This window comes from Gorilla gorilla, chromosome 1 (assembly GCF_029281585.2).
Source record: "Gorilla gorilla gorilla isolate KB3781 chromosome 1, NHGRI_mGorGor1-v2.1_pri, whole genome shotgun sequence".
Lineage (NCBI taxonomy): Eukaryota > Metazoa > Chordata > Mammalia > Primates > Hominidae > Gorilla > Gorilla gorilla.
Window position 1 is genome coordinate 31072933 of NC_073224.2, and position 23719 is coordinate 31096651.

Below are 23719 nucleotides of genomic sequence, written 5' to 3' on the forward strand. Positions count from 1 at the left end.
TTTAAGCTGACTTTTTAGAACCAAAGGCAACCTAACAACAATTCATTACATTCTTACAGGCATAGAAAAAAAGAAAATGAATGAATAAAAAGCGATTTTGAATTGCTTACCTGCTGGCTGTTTTCACAGAACAATTTTTCTTGTGTCCTCTTTCAGCTCGATTGTCTCTCAGAAGCTGATGCTACACAAAGTGTTAAGACAAAGTCATAGAAACAAAAATATTTTCATTATATTATTTTGCAAGTAGGAAAATATTCTCATTCAAAGGGACACTACTCATTTATTTGCATGGCTTTTTTTTTTTTTAACTGGTTTCTCTTAAAGCAAAGACTGTAAGTACTACTTTTTCTGGAGTTCAATAGTTCAGGGAGACAAGTTTTTCTTTTTAAAATTCATTCTTTATTGTCACTGTTGCAAAATTATCAGTGAGAGTCAGCAATCGAGTTCTTCCTGGACAGCTAAACTGCCCTCTTAGTCAGTTAAGATGTAGCCTGGAGATGGAAGCCTAGAACTCAGTTCTTTTTCTGGTTCACTGCAGTAGCCCTGGTTGAAGTAATGCAACCTCTCTTGTCAACGGCCTTCACTGTTGCATTCAGCTGTGAATTTTTTAAGGCGTTGTTACCTATGCTGACATAAAGAGCTAGTATTATTTTCTCTGTACCTACTGGCCTAACATGGTAAAGAAACACGCTTAAAACATTCTTCTTCAAAGAAATTATTGGCTTGGAAATATATAATTAGAAAAAAACATATTTGATTGCCTCCTCAAAATGCCTTACCATCCACTTCCCTTTACACTTGCTTTACCCTAACTAATTGGAAAGAAAAAAACGAATAGTCAATATTCTTCACTATGTGCTCACTCAAACTCTAGCTTATCTTATTTATGCAGAAAATATGATTATATGCAAGACTGGGCTAAAACGAAGTTGTACAGAATATTAGCAATTAACCCCAACAAAAATAAAAGTCTTGTAAGTAATAATACAGGATAGAGCTGGGTTCTAATCCCAGCTGGGCCAGTAACTAAAAAGTCACTAGGTTCCAATAATAGCTTTACCATTTACAACCTGTGTAACTTTAGGCAAAGTACTTAACTTCTCTAAGCCTTGGTCTCCACCTGTAAAATGGAATTAACAATAATATCTACCTGTAAAGCTACTGTGAGTATTAAGTAATATAAACCATTTAAAATATTTAGCGCTATAAAACTGGAACATAGGAAATGCTGAGAAATAATATGGCTTAAATGCTATGATTATAATTATGATGATAATTAATGGGACTGGCTCTCGGTAGGTATTATCTGACCAGTATCAATAATTTCTAATGACGAATAACTGCTTTGAACTGTTCAATTACATCACTTAGAATCAATTATTATTTTACTTAGCTGTCCTTGAGAAGGAATAGACCTTAATTAGATGATCAAGAATATGGTTAGACTCATTCTTTCAGGAACGTCTGAACTAAATAAGTATTCTTAAATTTTCTCTTAAATATCTACTTCTTTTCATCCCCCTTGCAACCATCCCAGTTTAGACCACCATTTTCTCTGTCCTGGAAAAGTCTCCCAAATGATCTCCCTGCTTCCAGGCCTGCTCCCTTCTAATCTACTCTCCACACTGCAGACACTATGAGCTTTCTAAAATTAATCTAATTATATGACTCTATGGAGATCAAACTCAAAATCTTGTACAAGGCTTTCATGACCCTTCATAATTTGATTACATCTCTAAATTCATAATTTATTATGCTTCCTCCTACCCCAACCTAACCTTCTTTCTTCTAAATTATATATCCTAGCCATATTGAAGTTCTTAGTTTGGGGTATGTACCATGCTGTTGCTCATCTCTGGCCCTTTGCCTACATCTTCAGGGTTCATATACTGTGTCTGGTGCATTTTAGTGCTCAGCAAATATTTGCTGAATGAATGGATGAATGAAATAAAAGAACAGGAAGTGAGATCTGGTATCTGATATGTAGCTGAAGCCATATCTCATTACTACTACTTATAGAAAAGAGCAACCAGTTATCTTAAATCCATTAATCTGAAAGTGTTTCAATTTAGAAACACTTCGTACCATGAACGCTAAATTGTTTCTGAAAATAAAGAAAATTAATTACTTTGGCATTTCTAAGTCTAGTGACTTTTAAAATATATATATACAAACCAACATTTGTGACACAGATAGCTAGAAGTAAGATGATGAAATCTCTACCTCTACCTTAAATTAATAATAATAGTTAATAGTTAATTATGTTTTCTAATTCTAAGATAAAAGACAGATAATTGAACACTATTCCTGAGGCTTGTGTTACAACAGTTCAAACAAAGAACTCAAAATCCCAAACACAATGTTATGGAAAAAAAATAAAAAATTTATAGTTTAGTTTTGAAAAATGCAATTATAAGGACCAAAATAAACATTAGGTTGTATCTACTAGGTTTTGATAGTTCTCAGAGAGGCCACCAATCTGGATGAATTTAAATGAGATAGCACCCTCTCTGAACGTTGATGTTATAGTCCTTTTATTAGATTTATATTATAATGTGTTTTCTTCCTCAAATTTATAGTTTTGATGGGCTTTGCACATAAAAACAAGTCAAACAATGGCATTACTTAATGCAATGCATCTATATGTATAAAACCCATCACAAACTTATCTCACCTTATCAATACAATTATACATCTGGGGATACCACTGCAACTTTAAAAGGAAGCTCAGATAAAACTACAGAGATCTCTGGGTCATGAATCACAAGTTAATATGTGAGCTTAGATCTTTTATGGGGCAAAGATGAAAAAATTAATCTAAGGTGTTACTTGAACAACATATATTTGCATTTAGAAGGCTCCTGGCCAGGTGCAGTGGCTCACGCCTGTAATCCCAGCACTTTGGGAGGCCATGGCGGGCGGATCACCTGAAGTCGGGAGTTCGAAACCAGCCTGGCCAACATAGCGAAACCTTGTCTCTACTAAAAATAGAAAAATTAGCCGGGCATGGTGGCAGGCGCCTGTAATTAATCCCAGCTACTCAGGGAAGCTGAGGCATGAGAATCGTTTGAACTCGGGAGACGGAGGTTGCAGTGAGCCGAGATTGCGCCACTGCACTCCATCCAGCCTGGGTGAAAAAGCGAGACTCTGTCTCAAAAAAAAAAGAAGACTCCCAACATATTTTTTTAAAAAGTCAGATTATGAATTCAAAACAAACAAGAATCCTTGATCCCTGCTCTAATAAGCGAGAGCAGCTCAAAAGACTTTGAAAATTTTTTCATTCTTCTTCTTGATACATTTTTTTTTCTGTTCCCTTGGACTCCTATCAGTGTCACAAGTGAGGTTGCTTTCTGGATTCTGACTCAATAATGTCAACTCTGATCAAAAACAGAACTTCTGAATATGGTGCGAAGTGCTTCTTACCTTCCAACTTTCAGATTGCTGGACTTAGGCCAAACGAAGATACAATCCCCTTATTAGTGACCTGCAGATGTATATTAAAAAATAACTCATATAAGAATTACATTAAAATCTGTAAGTAAAAAACCTAGGTACAATTGGAAAAACTGCTGAATTAAACCAGGAAGAAAAGTATACCTTGTGGATAATGGTTTTTACATTTAAAGAAAAGGAACTAAGAGTTTCTGTGGCTATTCATGCCATTTTTCAAGATTATTAAAAGTCTCACATCCCAAGAGGAAAGGCAAAGAGCAGAATTCTCATTCCCCACCAATCCTCTCTTTACTACCTGATTATACATAAGGCACTCAAGCTCAGGAGTGCTTCTATTGGCAGCCACTGTTCAGGTAATTCCTCAAATGTCTAAAAAAAATTTCAAGTCTCTTCACACTCAACAGTGTCCTCACAATTAAAAGGGGAACTAAGTAAAAACTAAACTATGATCTGACTCACTAAGATACTTCTTGTAAACTCAGTCAAAATGTCTCAAGGAAGAAAAGCTTCAGAATTAAAGAAAACAAAACAAAAAATGATGCTTCCTATAGTTGCCTCTCCCTCTTTCCTTCCACCCCTGAACTAACTTTCACATTTCTCTTTCGTGGCCTTCATAGTGCCTTCTCTATGGTTTTCTGAAACATTTACCAACATAGTATAATTACTGCTTACCTGCTCCAGACTATAACCACCTCAGGGGAAAAACTATGTTGTTTTTTACAAATATCTCTTTTAATAAAAATAGAGAGTCCTCAATAGATAGTGGCTGGTGAGTAAGTTATTTAACAAATGTATAGTAAAGGCACGATCACTATGTATAGTAAATTGAAATGGGACTTAGCACTGAAGAATAGCAAGAAAGAAGAATCATTAAGATGGAGAAAGGAGTGAGAGATGGGATTTTAAAAGTAGGGTTAATATTATTGTTTCTTTGTGTTAAGTTGGTATGAGAAAAACATAAGGTAATCATGCATGCTAATTAGTCATTCATTCAACAATAAACTAAAAGATTTTATACTTCATGGTCTTGCATTTCACCACTTGCGCCTGACTTTAGACAACAGTTTAGTCTGCTATACAGTTAGGTCTGAGTTGAACTAAGAAATTATTATCCCTTATGTAAGTAGAATGTATTGTACATATACATACATGTACAATTCATTGTCATTATTCAGATTCCATATACCTACTTGCTAACATTTATTTGTAACACAAAAACCAATACTTCCCCTGCTTTTGCAGTCATTTGCAGACATGTGTAGGCAGAGTGGTAAAAATCTGAGTAGCCTCTAACATGTTTCCAGCTGAGCTCCAGCCAGGTGACACGGCCTTGTTTCAAGCTCTCATAGTATAAACAAGTGTATTTCTTGCAGTCTGTTTAATGCTATGAGTTTTTTGGGTTTTTTGTTTGTTTGTTTATTTGTTTTGCATAATTGTGCTTCTGTTGGTGACTTCGCTATTTAAAATGGCCCCAAGCATAGTGCTAAAGTGCTGTCTAGTGTTCTTAACTGCAAGAAGACAGTGATGGGTCTTAAAGAGAAAATATGTGCTTTAGATAAGCTTTATTCAGGCATGAGTTATAATGCTGTTGGCCCTGAGTTCGATGTTAATGAATCAACAACAGACATTAAATAAGGTGTCTTTAAACAGAAACACACACAAAACAAGGTTATGTATTGATCAGTTGATGAAGATGAGACCTGGGGCTCAAAGAAACCTAACCCTGTATTTCCCCTACAAGCAATGGTTCAGTATTCATTGATTCAGTGTTTGAGTTGACTACATAGAACATAACTACCATATGTAACAAGAATTAACTGGATTTATTAATTAATAATCTACCTAGTAAGGATACAGATCTGAAATGGCACATCAAAGTTTAAGTAAAAGCTGATTCAAAAATTGGTCAAAAAGATTTAAAAAGATAAAAAAAATTGGTCAATTTCTTCCCTATAAGCTATTAAAGGTAATTTTTAATTTCAGAATAAAGCTTGGCTGGAAGCAACCAGGTATACCATAGTCTAAAACCTAGATTTATAACATTGCTTTAGTACTTCTCAAGTTCTAAAGGGTAGAAAATGAGCTTTATAAAATTGTATTTTCAGATAAAATATATCCTGATGCAACTTAATACTAAAAGCAGAATATTATTGTAAGCATTGTACACAGAGGGATAAGAACCATTTAGGAAAGCAGAAAGTCTAATTTTTGTATTGTAAATAATAAGAGGAACACATCATAGATGTAGCTTAGCTTAGTTAATTCTGAATTCATAGAAATAGTGGCACATAGTCCATTATTAATGTGAGAAGTATCTTTAAAAAGGTAACTCACTCTCATGGAAAAAAGCAAGTTAAAAAATCATGAAAATGGAAGGTATTTCTATTAAGCTTATGTGTGTTAAAAAATAAAGAAGGGTTCAAAATGAAGTGCGTAGCACCTTCCTTTTATTAGTAAAAGGAACTCTGGCATATGCAACAGCTGTGAACCTACTGCTCAGCCCAAGAAATCAAACATTATAATGTTACCAATTACCATTAAAGCACAAAGTCCTCTTTACTACCTAAGTCTCTGCCTACCCCTCAGAAGAAATGATTCCTGAAGATTTGAGGTTGACCACTCCCCTTTATTTTAAAAATAACTTTTATCATTCACAATAAAAGATAAAAACTTTGCAAGGATGCAAACTCTAAAATGTATATGCTTTAAAACATCACAAGTTTAAGCATGCTTCCGAGAAAGAACTAATATAATCAAGGGGTAACTGCTGATTTTATATGTAAAAATAACTGTAATGAATGTCAACTTCTCACTGAGTCAACTAATCATTGTGCTGCCATGTATACCAGTAAGAAATTTAAAAAAATTCATCTAGAAATATAATGTAAAAGTATAAGAAACTCTTCCTACCTTCTAAACTTCAGATACAAATATTCTCTTCCTGGCTGAACTTAGATTTAATACAAATTAATTTTTAAGCACATGTACTGTTTTGATACCTTAACTTTGTGAAAAATAAAGATCAATAGTGAGGTCCTACAAATGAGTGAGTTTCAGAGTCTTTCCACGGAAGTCACAAGTATGACTGAAGACAGTGGCAGTAAAGGAAAGAAAACTCTCATGCTGATTAAGGATCATGCATTTATTTGGTCAGTGTATTAGTCGTTGACATAATTAACACCTTTTAAAATGAGCGGGGATTTGTATTTTTTCTCATAAAGCTGATCTACTCTCTTGAAGGGAGACAGTTAAATACTTGACAGAGGCTGAGTAACTTCCTTTTGGATTACAATGGTCCTTACCTGGTCATGCTCTGTCCTAGCCCCAGGGCTAAACCAATGGCTGCAGAGGAAAGAAAAAGGCAGTTAGAGGGAACCTAAGTAAAAGCACATGCTGTCACATGATCGAGCTGCATGTGCTTTAAGAAATTTGTCACCAGCAACACAGCCTTAAATATGCTTTATTTTAATGGATATTTCATGTAATTCTAGACTTAGACCAATTTTGACAGAACTATAAAAGTGCTCATAACCTGGTAATTTTCAATTTAATAAGCAAACTGAGTTAGAATTACATTTCCATTTAATTATGTTAACATAAACTGCTGGGACTGTATTCATTTTATGAATCAATTCTGGTTATAAAATCTACAAATGCTATCATTTACCACAACTTAATTATAGCATCATTACAACACATTATGACCCTTTGATTGTTGGAGTTATAAAAAAAATGTTAAAAATACAACAATATTACATTATCTAGCTATGCCCCCAGGAGCAATACACAAAGCCCTTGATATGAATTCTGCAGCATCAGCTGATGTACCTTGGACCTATTCCCTCCACAGTTATAACAACCTAGATTCTGGCTGAGAATTAAGTTCAACAACATTAAAAATATAGAAGTCACTGCATCATCAAAGCCTTGCCTTCTCACATAGCCTAGCCCAGCCCATTTTGCTTCAGCTGCCCCTGGGACTCTTAATACTGATGTATCTGGCAATACCTTTTCCACGGGAGTTGTTAGCATTAGCTATGCGCCCAGTCCTCTGGCATTATTCTGCATAAAAAAACTAACTGTAAACATCAAGGACTAGGAAATTGAGAGAGGTATTAAGGCAAATCAATCACTAAAGGCCCACGATCGCAGGGAATGATACTAACATTACTATTAATGCTATTTATGATTTCAACAACCATAATACCAAGTACCTCTATGTACTAAGCACGTGACATGTTTTATTTCCCATCTTCATAAAATCCTTACAAGGTTAGGCTCATGTTCCAAATACAGAAATGAGGGCTCAAAATGTTAGCTTACTTGCATAAGGTGTGTTTTCACCACACCACGCTGCAGAAGGGCAAGGGGCTAGAAAGGGTTTACATCTCCTGGGACGCTCTAAGACTTCTTTGCATTCTCTAGCCTCTGTGGTATTAAAAACCAGGAACAAACAGCCTCTACATTAATAGGCCTTGTTTAGGCATTAATATAGTATTTCTCAAGCTCATAGATAGTGATAGTGATGCTCCTAGGCAGGTCAAATTCCACCAGTGATGGGGGAATGTACATTTATTGGTATTAGTAAATAACACCCGGATTAATTACCAAATTAATTAATCTTTCATTGTAGTTCCTCTGACAGCTTGACTAAGATTATTTCCCCTCTGTTTTGGATTGTGCCTTTTTTTTTATTTAAAGACAAACATTTTTCTTAAATCAAACGCATACACACAGTTTAAAAGAAAAAAACTAAAAGGATTAAAAACTGCAATTTCTTGTTCCATCTATCCTGACTCCTAAGCTCTGTTGAGAGACACCACTGTCATCTCTTTTAGTCTTTTCATTTTGTGTTTAACGCTATATTTCTAAAGAATATGGTTATACCAATAGCTTGTGATTCATTGATTTTAGATGTGAAGTACTGACTTTCTATTGTCAGACTTAGCTGTTTTTTAACTCCCAACCCTCTATTTCCAATTATAGCATCTTTTTGATTAATCAATTGTAAATACAGACATTATTATGACTACATGAATACTTTCTGCTACTAAGCTTTTCTTTTTGTTTCTCCTAAAGTTGATATTTGTCTTGTTTTTGCTATTTTTTCTATGTACCTGCCAGCCTTCTTAATTTTTCTAAGTACCTGCCAGCCTATCTTTATTACATTCTTATTCTTATCACTGTTAGTTTTCAAATATTAAAAAATATCTGAAAATATGCCCATTCCTTACTCCTCCCTCCTCTTCAGCCTCCAGTGATCTCCTCCCAACGCCCTCTGTCTACTTGGTCTCACAGCTGTTGTTCTCTAGATCTGTCCTGGAACTTCCTTGGCTCTCACTGGGTGTTCACATCATTTCTCTCCTTTGCTGCACCTCTTGTTTCCTGTATCCCACAGCTTCTCAGTTCATTTCCACCTTTTGCTGAAGAACTCACTCAAATAGTGAGAATGGTTGAGAAGTGTATTGTTTGAGTTGATTTTTTCCCGCTTGTTTGTTTTCTTCTTCATATTCTTAAGTTTTCAATAGGCCAACAAAAAATGCTTATTTTTGTTGTTTGGAATGTGATCTGGATTTTTTTCCTCTGGATGCTGTTGGAAGTTTTTAATTTCTCTAGTAGTGAGCATTTTTCATTTACTGTGTTGGGTGAGACCTTGCAATCTAGAGATCTGGGTCCTTCAGTATGAGAAAATTAGTTTTTGTTTTTTTCTCCCTCTGGAATGCCTAATAATTAAATGTCAGATCTTCTGAGCTGATCTGTTAGTTCTTCTTATTTTTTCCCTCCTAAAATTTGTCTTTTTGTTTGCGTGCTAAGTGATTTATCAATCTTTACAAGAAATATTTATTTTGAGATAATTGTAGGTTTACGTGCAGTTGGTAGAGATCCTGTGCACCTTTATCCCGTTTCCCAAAATGATAATATTTTGCAAACTATAGTGTAACATCACAACTAAGATACTGACACTGATACAGACTAGATACAGAACAATTTATTACTACAACGATCCTTCATGTTGTCCTTTTATAGCCATATCCATTTCACTCCAACCCTCAATCTCCTATATTTAATCCCTGTTAACCCACTAACCCATTCTCTATTTTTATAATTTTGTCATTTAAATAATGTTACACAAATGGTATGATACAGGATGTAACCTTTTTAGATTGGCTTTTAAACTCAGCAAAATTCTCTGAAAAGTCAGCGAAGTTGTTGCATGTATCAATAGTTTATTCCTTTTAATTCTGAGTAGTATTCCATTGCATAGGTGAACATAGTTTGTTTAACCATTCACCTATCGGAAGACTTCTGAGTTATATCCAATTTTGGGCTATTATGAATAAAGCTGCTGTTAACCTTAGTGTACAGGTTTTTCTATGAACAGTGTTTTTACTTCGGTGGGATCAATGACCAAGAGTGCAATTGCTGGTTAGTATTGTAGTTACATGTTTAGTTTCATAAAACTGCCAACATTTTCCAGAATGGCTACACCATTTTATAATCTCATCAGCAATGTATGAGTAATCCAGTTTTTCCACATCCTCATTGGCATTTGATGCTGTCACTATGTTTTACTTCAGCCAATCTGATAGATACGTAGTGATAGCTCATTGTGGTCCTAATTTGCATTTCTCTAATAGATAATGACACTAAACATCTTTTTGTGTGCTTATTTGCTATTTGTGTATCCTCCTTGGTAAAATGGATGTTCATGTTTTTTGTCCATTGTCTAACTAGATTGTTTTGCTTTTTAACTGCTTTATAACTATTACATTTTGAAAGGTCTTTATATATTCTAGATACTAGTCTTTTACTAGATATGTGGTTTGCAAATATTTTCTCTCAGTGTGTAGCTTCTTTTCATTCTTTTAAAGGAAATTTTCCAGAACACTAGTTTCAAATATTGTTGAAAAGACTATTCTTCCTCCATGGAACTGCTTTTACACCTTTCTCAAAAATCCATTGACTATACTTGTGTGTGTGCGGGGGAAGCTATTTTTGGGGGTCTCTATTCTGTTACATTGATTTATGTGTCTATCCCTCGACCAATACCACACAGTCCTGAATACTGTAGCTATACAGTAAGTACTGAAATCTGATAGGATAATTCCTACAACTTTGTTCTTTTTTAAAAAATTGTTTTTGTGATTCAAATTCCTTTGCTTTTCCATATACATTTTTAAATAATCTTTGCTATATCTACAAAAAATCTTGCTGGGATTTTGATAAGAATTGCATTAAACCTAATTATCAATTTGGGGAGAACTGACATCCTTACTATGTTGAATCTTGCAACCTATGAACCATGAAGTCTCTTCATATTTGTAGATCTCTTTTGATTTCTTTCGCCATTTTAATCTCCCATTTTATTTTTCATTTCTTTCACTTTTTCTTCAAAATGTGTGAAGAAAATGTTCAAATATTCAATAAAGTTACACAGCATCTTAGAATGAATACCCATATACCACTATCTAGATTCTACTATTAACATTTTACTCTACTTGGTTTATAAATTATCTGTCTATGGCATCTTTTGATGAGCAGGTCCTTTTTTCCTGTTTGTTCCTCTCTTTATACTGAAGTCTTTCCTCAAATATCTGGTGATCTTTACTTATCTGTTCAATATTTAAAAAGCACTACAAAACTGATCAGAAGAGCTTTTTCAACAAATAAGTTCACCCACAGGATGATCATACAAGTGTCTCCTCACGGTGGAAACTTACAAGTTTACTATCTTGTCTATTTTTTTCACATTAGTAAATTTCTGAAGAAAAGAAAGATTTACTTTCTTGACTGAGACATACTATTTCAGTTCCATGCCCCACCCTATTTAGAAGTTTTCAGATTTTCTAGGGCCTGTGAGGGACAAATCAGCATTTATTTCATCAGACTCTTAAGTTTATATTTATTCTACCTGCCTATTTAGGTACAAATCTCCAAGTGCTTTCTAGCTCTAGAAATTGGCTGAAATCTCTAATCTGCTGAAGTGTTCCTTCTTTGTCATTGTGTGTTTATATCTTTTTTCTTCTTTCTAGTGGAATTTGGGTAGGAAGAATAAAAATAAATGTTCAGAGCAGCAAACAACCCAAGAGACAGTGGTATCACTGAGGCCATGAAGAAACGTTTTAAGAAGGGAGTGGTCACTGGTGTTAAATATAGAGAAATCAGGTCTGACAGGAACTGAGAAAACACAACTGGAGGGGCCACTGGTGAACTTTTCCAGAGAAGTTTCTAAAAAGTGACGTAGGAAGAAATCAGGAGTATAATATCATGGTGGGGTGGAGAAGAAGGGACTATACTGTAATCCATTCTTTCTAGAAGTTTGGCTTTCAAAGTATGAGAGACAGAAAACACATTAAAGAAAATTAAAGGGGAGGTTACAAAATGTAGTAGACAATGAAAGAAGCTTTTGGAAAGGAAAAAAAAACTTTCAATCAAAAGCATAGGTGTTACGAGTTAGCCTTGGACAGGAGAAGAGAGATCTTTTCCTCTAAGTCTAAGAAAAAGGGGAGTGAAAGTATATTTGGATAAGTTTATCCAAATTTAAATAGCAGTCTTAATGAGCCTAAAGAACACAGGTAGTGAACATAAGATAAAAAAGCTGAAAGAGTATTAGGTTGTGGTAAGAAAATGGTATCATACCATTCGAAATTTCAGAGCTCTATTAGTTCTGGGTGATGGTTATATATAAGAGTAGCCAGGGGAGTTTCTCAAGTAGCAGTCAGATGAAGAACGTTGGATTCCAGGAGGAAAAAAAAAGTGTGCTAAGTGCCAGCATCTATTATTCCATCCAACTGTTGGTCAAAGGAGTACCCAACATGCATTGAGCCCTTACTAAGGCAATTTAATCCTTAAACTACTCTAGGGGCAGTTATTATTACCATTCTGCAAATAAAGAAACAGGCTCAGAGAGATTAAGAGGTTTGCCAAAGATTTCATAACTAAGCAGCAGAGCGGGAATTCAGTTAGGTCTCCTGATTCCAAAGCCCACGTCCCTTCCAACCATTACACATGTTGCCACCAATTAGGATAGCTGAGGTTGATGCAGGAAAGAAAGACTAATTCAAGCGCCAAAGTCCTGTATGAAGGAGGGCAAATAAGGAAAGGTAGATGGTAGTATGAACCTCAAACAACAAAAAAAGTTTTACCCAGGAGTAAAAAAGGAATAATCTGAAAGGGACAATGATGTTGTAGGAAAATGGTGGCCTCTGTGTCCTAGGGTTTATAGGAATGAGAGGAGGCGAATGGCTTCCTCCTTTGGACAGCCTGTTGAACTCACCCCGGCAGATTTAGATGCTTCCTTTTCCAATCCCAATGTCTCTGCCGATATATCCACTAAAGCTATTATATTCGTATATTGCAGTTGATTCTTTATCCTAATAATAAATCAGAGGTCCTTGAGAAAAGGATAATGATAATAACACTAACAGAAATAGTGGTAGCAGCTAGAAAATGTGGTAGAAGTAGTAATCAAAGTTGCAGTAAAAGCACTATCACCACTCTATAAGTGTTAGTTGTGTGCTGGTTATCATTCTCATGGCCATACATGAATTATCTCATTCAATTCTTACAACAATTTTATGAAATAGTCCTGTCACCATTCAAGCTCACACAGCTAGCAAGTACTGGAATCAGAATTTGAATTCAGTCTGTCTGATTCCATATCTTGTATTTTTAACCATATACTTCCCCTTCATTTCCTTCAAGTACTATCATGTTTTGGGGGCATAATGGAAGGGTTGGTTTTCTTTTTCTTTTCTTTCTTTCTTTTTGGTATTGCCAGAATCCAGCATAATACATGGAAAATAAAAGTTGCTTAATAACTTTTTAGTGAAAAATGAGCAAACAAGGAAACACAGGAAGTAGCATCCTTGAAAGTCAGAGTCAAGTTTATGCAAAGGCAGAGGAAGAAAAAAATGCTCTGAAAGAGAATGGGTATTTATCTATGTGTATTTACACTGGAGCCAAGGTTCCACACGGGCTTCATGGAGAGACTAACAGTGGTAGAAAAATCTGGGAGGAGGGAGCACAGAAGAGTTTAAAACTGATCAACTGTAAAGAATGGCTAGGCTCAGAGACACAGGCAGATTGCCTGTCCTCACAATTCATAAGGGTTGAATGTGGTTTCCAAATTCAGTTCTCCCCCTAGGACATAGACGCAGTTTAGAGAGGTCTAGGAACTAAGCGTGGCATATTATTTCATTTAATCCTCACCACAGCACTGCTGATAACAGGAATAGTTATCACCTATTGAGCCCTCAGTACAGTGCTCTTTCAAGTACAGTAGAGCAGTTGTGGTTGGTAACCCTGTGGAGTAGAAATAATTTTTTTTTTTAAGAATGACCAGAAAATAAACCTTTAGGAAAGAAGGTTTTAAAAACGAAAATCTCTGCAGATGCAGAGTTCCACACTAATTCCTTCTCACTGTTCCTTAATCCCCCCTTTCCTCACCCACAGTGTTGAACTACAGGTAGCAGAAACGTATAGGATTTCATGGGAAGTCAATTAATATTATATGTAGACAAAAGGACAAAATCAACCTCAAGATTCTTAACTGAGTTCTCCTAGAAATGTACTTTTCAGAAGGAAAGAGCTATTGCAACTTATAATATGGATTTTTATTGTTAGAGATAAGTTTCTGTTTTTGGAGTCAGAGGCATAATTTCATTTTAACTTAATAATGGGTCTAGTATATATAAAATGATCTAAATCTGTGCTAATATGGTAGCCACTAGCCATCTATGGTTATTTAAATTTATTCAATTAATTAATTTATTTTTATTTATTTTTTTGAGACAGAGTCTTGCTCCATCACCCAGGCTGGAGTGCAGTGACACAATCTTGGCTCACTGCAACTTCCACCTCCTGGGTTCAAGTGATTCTCCTGCCTCAGCCTCCCAACTGGTTGGGATTACAGGCCTGTGCCACCACGCCAGCTAATTTTTGTATTTTTGTAGAGACAAGGTTTCACCATGTTGGCCAGGCTGGTCTCGAACTCCTGACCTCAAGTGATCCTCCCATTTCGGCTTAAATTTAAATTCATATGAAAAATTAAGTTTCTTAATTGCAATAGCTAAATTTCAAGTGCTAAAGGCATATGCGGTTTAATAACTACCATACTGGGCAGTGAAGATACAGAACATTTCCATTATTGCAAAGAGTTCTTCTGCTGGGTAACACCGGTCTAAGTGGATTATCACTAAATATATGAATTAACTTTGGAAATGGTATACAGTCTTCTATACCGACAGTTTCCCTGTGAACTATAACTACTTTATTGAAGAGACTTGCAAGTATGAAAAACTATACACGAGACAGGAGGGAGGGGGACAAAGAAGTAGAAACATATGCCAAACTCCTAACCCAATATACTATAACAGGGTTTCATAGATTGAGATATGGAAATAAAAATTAGGGCAAGATGACAGAGTATGAAGAAGCCATGTGGCTAGGTAAGAACAGATCTTGGTAGCAATCATAAGGAGGATGCCTTTTGGCCTTTGGGCATCCTCCTTATGATTGTCAATGTAGAAATTGACAGGGAGTTCATTCATACCAAGGGAACAATAAATAAGCAAAAGCAAACCAAAACCTTGAGTGGTTTTCCAAACACTCTTAGGAGAAAGAATCTGTAACATGACCTACCAAGCTTGGCATCATGTGCTCCTTGCCGAACCTTCTCTGGTCTCATCACATACCACATGCTTTTCCTTCCTACATTGTGCTCAATATGATTTAGCATAAGAATCCTTTAGTTTCTTGAACACAATACGTATTACTTTCTCTGCCTGAAAAGCTCTTCTTGCCACCAGTTCACTTAGATCCTAGAGAGCTCATTAGCCGTCCCCATCTCAATGTCTAGTTCAAATTCAATTTTTACAAGTTCTTCTTTAGAGTACTTAGCTCAGTATATAATAACGCATTTATGTGTCAGCATATAATTATACGTTTGTGTGTGTGCTTACTGATTAATCTCTATTACCTCTATCACATTGTGAGTAATGTGAGAACCACAACAACTGTGATCATGTCATCTTATTCACTACTGTACACCCGGCACCTAGTACACCCTCATAAATATCTTCTGAATGAATGGACAAATGAATGACTTGAGATACAGGATGGAGTTTCATCAACTATGGTTGCTATGCTATTCTATGTGAAGGTAAAAGAATGAGAACACTGGGCTGTGTGATCTTTTAAGATTCCTTTGGGTTCTTATGTTCCATGGACTAGAAGACCAGGATGCTAACGGTATTCCTCACTCAATAACATGTTGTATGTAACAAAAAGTCAACTCTAAATATGCTCAAGAGGCCCTGCTAAACTTTATTTCTTGTATTAAACTGCTAATGTAAATTCAGGAAGTTCAGCCTGATGTGGTTACTAAATCAGAAAGACCTAAGCTTGGATACAGGCTCTGGAACTTACTGGTTAGGTGAATTCTGACAAATTATTTTATTTTCTGAGTCTCAGTTTCTTCCTCATGCATAAAATAAAATTAACCACTCTCAGTATTTGTAAGACTTAAAACAACACTAATAAATTGGCAGATGGTGTTTAAAATAAATATTAATTTTCTTCCCCTAACAGTACACTGGAATATAGTAATATGTAAACTTTTATTCCATAAGTTTTAACATGCAATAATTACCTTTTAATTTCTAAATGTCTATAAAGAAACAAGTGCTAAAGGGTATAACTTACACCCTAACAGGTTTAGCATGTTAACCAACAATTAATAGAGGCTTAATACATTTGTCTTTTTAATTGACTTTTGGTTGAGCGATGTGTAGTGTGCAACTTTAGAAAAGTCAAATTATTTATAAAATGGGGTCTAATACCTGCTATGACTACTTGACAGAGGTAGTCAAAATACTAAAAACAGTGGTGCATATGAAAATTGTCTGAAAAAATAAAATACAGTGTACAATATAAAGTATGTCATCATTATCATCATCATTTTGAAATGTTTCATACCTAGTTTAATAATATTTCTGTATTTTACACCTAAGCACCTTGTAAAAATATATAAGAAAGGACTGTTACTGTATTATATTTATTCTATAAATAAACTTAAGACATGTAAGCTAAATGACTCACCCATGGGAATCACAATAAGTCAGAGGAGGAATCGATCTGTATTTCTTATTTATCTCAGTCTAGAGTTAAAGACACTTTCACTATAAAGCAATAGATGCTAAATTTCAAAGTGTAAAAGTATTCCCAATGAAAATAACCTTTAATCCAGGCAAATCTTGCTTTAAGCAAACTCGATATTTACACAAAAGATAAAATAAGGGGTGAGTATTTGCTTTATAAAGGAATTCATCATAGGATTATAATGAGTTACCCATGTGCATTTAAAATAAGTTTGATTTACATACAATTCCTCAGGTAAATATCCTCTACTTCAAACTGAAATAAAAGTAAACTATATCAATTGCACAATCGATTAATAAATCATATTTATCTCTATTTAAAAGCAAGTATCTCATAAGTGATTGGAAAAAGAAAGGAAAACTTTCTGGAACCATTTACAGAGTACATAAATGGAGGCCAAATTAATAAGAAGTAACTCCATTTTTATGCTTACATGTATTTTTAATGTAGTCATATATTAATTTTATTTTTAACATTTTAATATTTGTAGTTTTAAAAAGTCAACAGAATAATTAAAAGAGAATTTCAAAACGTAGGCTACTTTTACTGAGAAATTAGATACTAGTTTCTCTACTTTAGCTGGATTGAGGCTCTTGTCTTTTTTGCATGTAGCTCTCTAGTTATCTTAGTCAGTATTTCATTTCTCTGTGCTACATATTTCTGATTAAAAGCAACCTATCATACATTAATGATTGGACTTTAAATATAGTAATATGTTTTTCAAGGAAATAATTACTAGATGGTATTTAAGACAATTCATACATTGTTGTGTTATTTTATTAAAATGATCGCATTTTTATAATTATGACACTCTGGAAGGTTTTTCAGTATCTGTCTTCAAAAATAAGACTGCAGCCTGGAGTGGTGGCGCACGCCCGTAATCCCAGCACTTTGGGATGAGAAGGCGGGTGGATCACTTGAGGTCAGGAGTTCAAGACCAGCCTAGGTAACATGGTGAAACCTCATATCTACTAAAAGTACAAAAAAGTGGCTGGGGGTGGTGGTGCACACCTCTAGTCCCAGCTACTTAGGAGGCTGAGGCACAAGAATCACTTGAACCTGGGAGGCGGAAGTTGCAGTGCACCAAGATCGCGCCACTGCACTCCAGTCTGGAGTGAGTCATCTGGCTTTTTCATCCTCTAAATATAAAAGTAACATGTCTACTGAAATAAAGTTTGGTAGATACTAACATGTACCCCTACCTCACCCGCTCCCAGTAAAATACAAAACTAACCTGCAATCCCATCATCCAGTGATGACCAATTTTAGTGTTTATTTCTGGTGGCGATTTGTCTTATATCTTCTGCGAGCTAGTCTCTGAACTGAGCCTTTCTGAACCTCAAGTTCTCATCTATAAAAATCAAGTGACTAGACTGGACAGCACCTAAGGCTCATCCTAGCTCTAGTACTTGCTTCTTCTGCCAATTATCAATTGTATTTGACAAGCATTCAGTTGGTGCCTTCATGAATGCTTTCCATCACTAGCCAGCAGCAGAGCTTGATAATCTTGAACCGAGAGCCTATGATTTGAGTGTAACGCATTGTGATGTACATTGTAAGAGATTCAAAGTACAAGACAAAGTCTCCAACCTCAGCAAGTTCTTGGTCCATTAATGGGAATAAAACATGTATTTTATAATTATACAACAAATAATAATATGATAAATACCGTAATCAAGTAAAAATAAAACTTACAGGAAAAAATAGGAGAGACAGAGAATGCTGATAGGAATTTGAGGGGAAACACCAATGATTCCTTAAAGTAGGTTATAGCAGATACTATTACTGCTTCCTCAATAGCTCTGAAACTGCCTCCTTCCAGATTTCTGGTTCTATCAGTAAACTAAACTGCTGTTTGTTTAAACCACTATTTGTAGAATATTCTGTTACTTTTTCCTGAAGGCATGCTATACAACAGTGGTCTTTACCATTTTTGAATATGTATTGCCTGAAATAGTTATGAAAATTCCTTATGTAAGTTTAGGAAGACATCTAATATTTTTCAACAAAAATTTAAACATTTGCAAGGATTTAATTTTATATCAATTATAATTGATTATAAATTATCAACATGTTGATAATTTAAAATAAAACCATTATGCTACTCTTTGAAATATATACATTGGGACATAAATATTATTGTGATTTGATATCCTCCACCATTTATTTAAAACAAAAACCAAACCAGGATGCACATTTCTTTAAAAGTTGAAAATTTTACATAGTTTATTTTTCTTCTTAAACTCCTGTTTAATATATATTTAATATATAATAATATATTGGGTAACAGCAAACATAAAAAATAAAACAACAGTAAACACAAAAATAAAATTTTATTAGAAAGGCATCATTAATGAGCTTTCCCCCAAAATTAGTTCATTGATGAGTACGTCTTTTAGTGCCAATTCTATCACCATCTTTTAATTTTATAGAGTGCTCAGAAATCTTATTCATACAAATTGGTAAATGGAAATAAAAGGAACTTGGTTAGAGCAGTCATTTGATTATTTAAACACTTTCGGAGTTTTATACCCAAAGTCACAAAATGACTTCTAGGTTAAGAAATATTTTTAATAATCTACCAGTTGCTGAAAAACAAGAATTAGAGGCCGGGTGCAGTGGCTCACATCTGTAATCCCAGCACTCTGGGAAGCTGAGGCGGGCAAATCACCTGCAGTCAGGAGTTTGAGACCAGCCTGGCCAACATGGTGAAACCCTGTATCCACTAAAAAAATACAAAAAAAATTATCTGGGCGTGGTGGCGCACACCTGTAGTCCCAGTTACTCTGGAGGCTGAGGCAGGAGAATCGTTTGAACCGGGAGGCAGAGGTTGCAGTGAGCTGAGATCACGCCACTGCACTCCAGCCTGGGTGACAGAGTGAGAATCCGTGTCAAAAGAAAAAATAAAATAAATAAAATAAAATAAACATAAAATAAAATTAGAAACTACATACCTAAATTTGCAAAATGCTTTATGATGTATTCATTAAATTCAATCCCTCCACATCAATACCAGCACAATATTTGAAATATCTCTGTTTACAGCCCGGAAAGATTTTATACTGTGCACCAAAGATTAGGATTGGTAGGGGTGTCTTTTTTCCCTAAGGAAGAAGAAAGGCACTGGGAAAAGTAAGAACCAGCAAAATAACCAGGGCTGATAATTTTCAGGAAAGACATTTATAAATGGAAGCAAGGGATTTGAAAATTGACTCCCTTAAAACTACTGCTGATTCTGCTAGAAATTATTTGTATATCCTGAGGGTATGAACACCTTAGTTTTTCTACTATGAGATGCTGAATTTGATAATAAGAGTCAGTTTCATGTATCTAACTCAGGGAGCAGGAGGAATGGAAGAAGGGTAACAGGCAGTATAGAACCACTTATTCCAGCTAGGAAGTTGGGGAAGCATATAACTAAAACTCTCTGCCCAGAGTGGATACTGGCCATATACCTTCTTCTGTTAAAGGACCTGATGGGAAAATTTCAGATATTGGGTTTTTCTCCTAGAGCAACAAAAGAGACAAGCTGAAGTAAAATGGAGTCAGTTTTAAAGCAGATGGGCAGGTCAGTCCCTAGAAGGGCATCAACCTATGTAACTTAACTGGAAGTCTGTGTGTGTGTGTGTGTGTGTGTGTGTGTGTCTATACAGCGTTGCCTGTATACTTATTTATTTGTGTAAAAGAAAATTCCCATGATGTGGTGTCCTGTGGCTTCTCCTTGTCAAGAGTGGGGTCTGTAAGTGACCTCCCCCACATTGGCTCTACATAGGTAAGGGGTGTGCCTGAAGAAAGGGATGAAAATACAGACTTACCAAATGAACCTATAAAACATTATCAAGGCCAAGCATGGTGGCTCATGGCTGTAATCCCAACACTTTGGGAGGTGGAAGTGGAGGTGGCAGGATTGCTTGAACCCAGGAGTTCAAGACTAGCCTGGGTAACACAGTGAGACCACATGTCTACCAAAAAAAGAAAAATTAGCCAGGCATGGTGGCCCATGCTTGTAGTCCCAGCTACCTGTGGAGCTGAGGCCGGGGGATCACTTAAGCCTGGGAGGTCGAGGCTGCAGTGAGCCATGACAGTGATTGCACCATTGCACTCCAGCCTGGGCAACAGAGCAAGACCCTGTCTAAAAAAATAAATAAAACAAAATATAATCTGAATTGAATTAAAGTCTTATAATTAGGGAATGGCATTGGGGAAACCACGTTTGGAACCCCTAAATGGAAACAGGCAGTGGCATGGAAGCTAGAGTTAACAAGCAAAATGACTAGATCTTCCTGAATACCTCTCTGTAGGATTTCTCTGACAAAGAGCATGAGCCTGCTGACAAAGATTTCCTAAAGACCTATACCTACCTGCTGGAGGCCATGGCTTTGAACTGCCTCAGGGCGAAGCCATTAAACTAAGGAGACTAAGAGTAGAGGAAGAACATGGAGGCCAGCAGCATTTGCTGGCATGAAACTGCAACAACAAACACAACAGAAACCACTATATTTTTGATGAAATGCTAGTGCTGAAATAAACAACTTGGTCAACAAGAGTCTGTGACTGTTTAGTTCCTTAGGCAGATGATAAACCCCTTACTTTCACCAACAAGAAATGGGCTGATAAAACTGTGCAGTACCCTGTAAGGCATCTGCTGCAATGAACATATCAGCTGAGATCTTCAGAGGAAGAATAACAAGTTAGGTTCTCCAAGAGAGGAGAGAGAATTGCTTGCCAAACTGGATATATGCGTTGTGGCATGCTGAGTATTAAGTATCTCATTTCCTGAATGCGAATTTTGTTGAAATAGCCTACCTTAGGCCAGGCGCGGTGGCTCACACCTGTAATCCCAGAACTTTGGGAGGCCGAGGCGGGCAGAAGGCCTGAGGTCAGGAGTTCGAGACCAGCCTAGCCAACACGGGGATACCCCATCTCTACTAAAAATACAAAAATTAGCCAGGCATGGTGGCACGCGCCTGTAGTCCCAAGCTACTCGAGAGGCTGATGCAGAAGAATCGCTTGAACCCGGGAGGCAGAGGTTGCAGTGAGCCAAGATCATGCCATTGCACTCCAGCCTGGGCGACAAGAGGGAGACTTTGTCTCAAGGAAAAAAAAAAAATTAGCCTACCTTCTCAACAATTCTATAGTCTATGCATCATGCACTTTGAATGCATAGGCCACTATAAGATTATGATGTCATTTTGCTATATCTGAACAATAATCTCTATTTTATATTTGTTAAGTAGTGATTTTAAAAAATAGAAACTAATGGATCCTAATATGATTGCTTGCCACAAAAAATTTATTCAATAATTAATTCATGTCTTCCCATACTTTATGGCCTTTTTAAAAGTTCAAACAAATTTGCAGGAGAGATATATGGTATTGCTCTAAAATACACAACAAGTTAAGCTTTTCCAACAAAGGTGTATTTACAGAAAGAATTAACCCCTGGAAATTCAAGCAATAATTTACCAAAGTCAAAGCTACAACTACTTAGTTTTAAAAAATTATCTAGTAAGTAGTCTCTTCCTTTTGTTGCAAAATGGAAATACATTCTGGTTGTTTCACGGGTCTTTATATTATTACCAAATGCTTGGCAGTAGCAGAAAGTAGAGAAGTAATGAAGAAAACCAGTCTTTTTTTTTTTTTTTTTTTTTTTTTGAGAGATGGGAGTCTCACCCTGTTGCCCAGGCTGGAATGCAGTGGAGCGATCTCGGCTCACTGTAACCTCCGCCTCCCAAGTTCTAGTGAGTCTCCCATCTCAGCTTTCCAAGTAGCTGGGACTACAGGCATGCGCCACCACGACCAGCTAATTTTTGTATTTTTAGTAAAGACCGGGTTTCACGATATATTGGCCAGGCTGGTCTCGAACTCCTGACCTCAGATGATCTGCCCACCTTGGCCTCCCAAAGTGCTGGGATTACAACTGTGAGCACCATGCCTGGCCCCCCCCGCAAAAAAAAAAGACAAAACAGTCTTTTACTCCTTTTTCTTTTTTCCTTCTGCGATAGAGTCTAGCTCTACTGCCCAGGCTGGAGTGCAGTGGCATGATCTCAGCTCACTGCAACCTCCACCTCCTGGGTTCAAGCAATTCTTCTGCCTCAGCCTCCTGAGTAGCTGGGATTACAGGCACGTGCCACCACACCTGGATAATTTTTGTATTTTTAGTAGAGATGGGTTTCGCCATGTTGGCCAGGCTGGTCTCAAACTCCTGACCTCAGGTGATCTGCCCACCCTGGCCTCCCAAAGTGCTGGGATTATGGGCATGAGCCACCATGACTGGCTTATTACTCTTCATTTTAGTATTTTAGAAGGGTTGGGATAGAGAATAAGGATGGAGGAGTACGAAAGCTTGATGCTACTCAATGTAATGAAAATTTAAAATTTTTAAGATAATACATAAATTTCAATAACGCATGAATTTCAAATACTATCACAAATAACAGAATAACTATATTTAAAAATCCCCATTTAAATTTTGTCATGGTTTTCGTTTAAGTTGTTCTTACATTATTACCAATGGTAAATTATACTTACTCTTTTTAAAAAGTACAAATTAAATCAGCTTTACTAGTAGTAGCTAATAATTTCCCAAAAGAGCTAAGGAGAACACTCCAATAAGGTTATATAAACACACTGAGTACTCACTCATGGTGATGAGAATCCGGGGAAAAATGAACCATTCTCTTGTTACCCACTGGGCCAGGAATGGGTACCTACAGGGAGATTTAAAAAGAAAAAATAAATTTCAGATTTGTTTATAAAACGACCATGGATAATAGTGATATATCAATTTGAAGACATCACTCTAAAATGGAGAATACAAGATTTTCAAATCTCAGACAACACTGTGTGGATCAAAATTATAATTTAATTCCTGGTACGAATACTTCACTTGTTTTGGTCTAGTGTATTTCCTCTGCTAGATTTTTTTTTTTTTTTTTTTTTTTTTGACAGAGTCTCTTTCTGTCCCACAGGCTGGAGGGCAGCAGCACGAACTAGGCTCACTGCAAGCTCCGCCTCCCAGGTTCACGCCATTCTTCTGTCTCAGCCTCCCCAGTAGCTGGGACTACAGGCACCCGCCACCATGCCCGGCTAATTTTTTTGTATT

General features: G+C 36.1%; 1 protein-coding gene across 5 annotated transcripts in view; it reads right to left on the reverse strand.

Annotated features, from left to right (window-relative positions):
- GPATCH2 (G-patch domain containing 2) overlaps positions 1-23719 on the reverse strand; it is a 201763-nt gene that overhangs the window by 64645 nt on the left and 113399 nt on the right. For 3 of the 5 annotated variants that reach the window (XM_004028411.4, XM_055379546.2, XM_063708084.1), the window contains exons 6-8: positions 23257-23324; positions 6756-6795; positions 111-181 (exon numbers count right to left, since the gene is read on the reverse strand). In XM_004028411.4, the coding sequence (XP_004028460.2) occupies positions 111-181; positions 6756-6795; positions 23257-23324 (179 nt within the window). Of the gene's footprint in view, positions 1-110; positions 182-291; positions 628-3423; positions 3485-6755; positions 6796-23256; positions 23325-23719 lie in introns of those variants that run through there. The other 2 variants (XR_008677486.2, XM_055379548.2) reach the window with 2 other exon arrangements.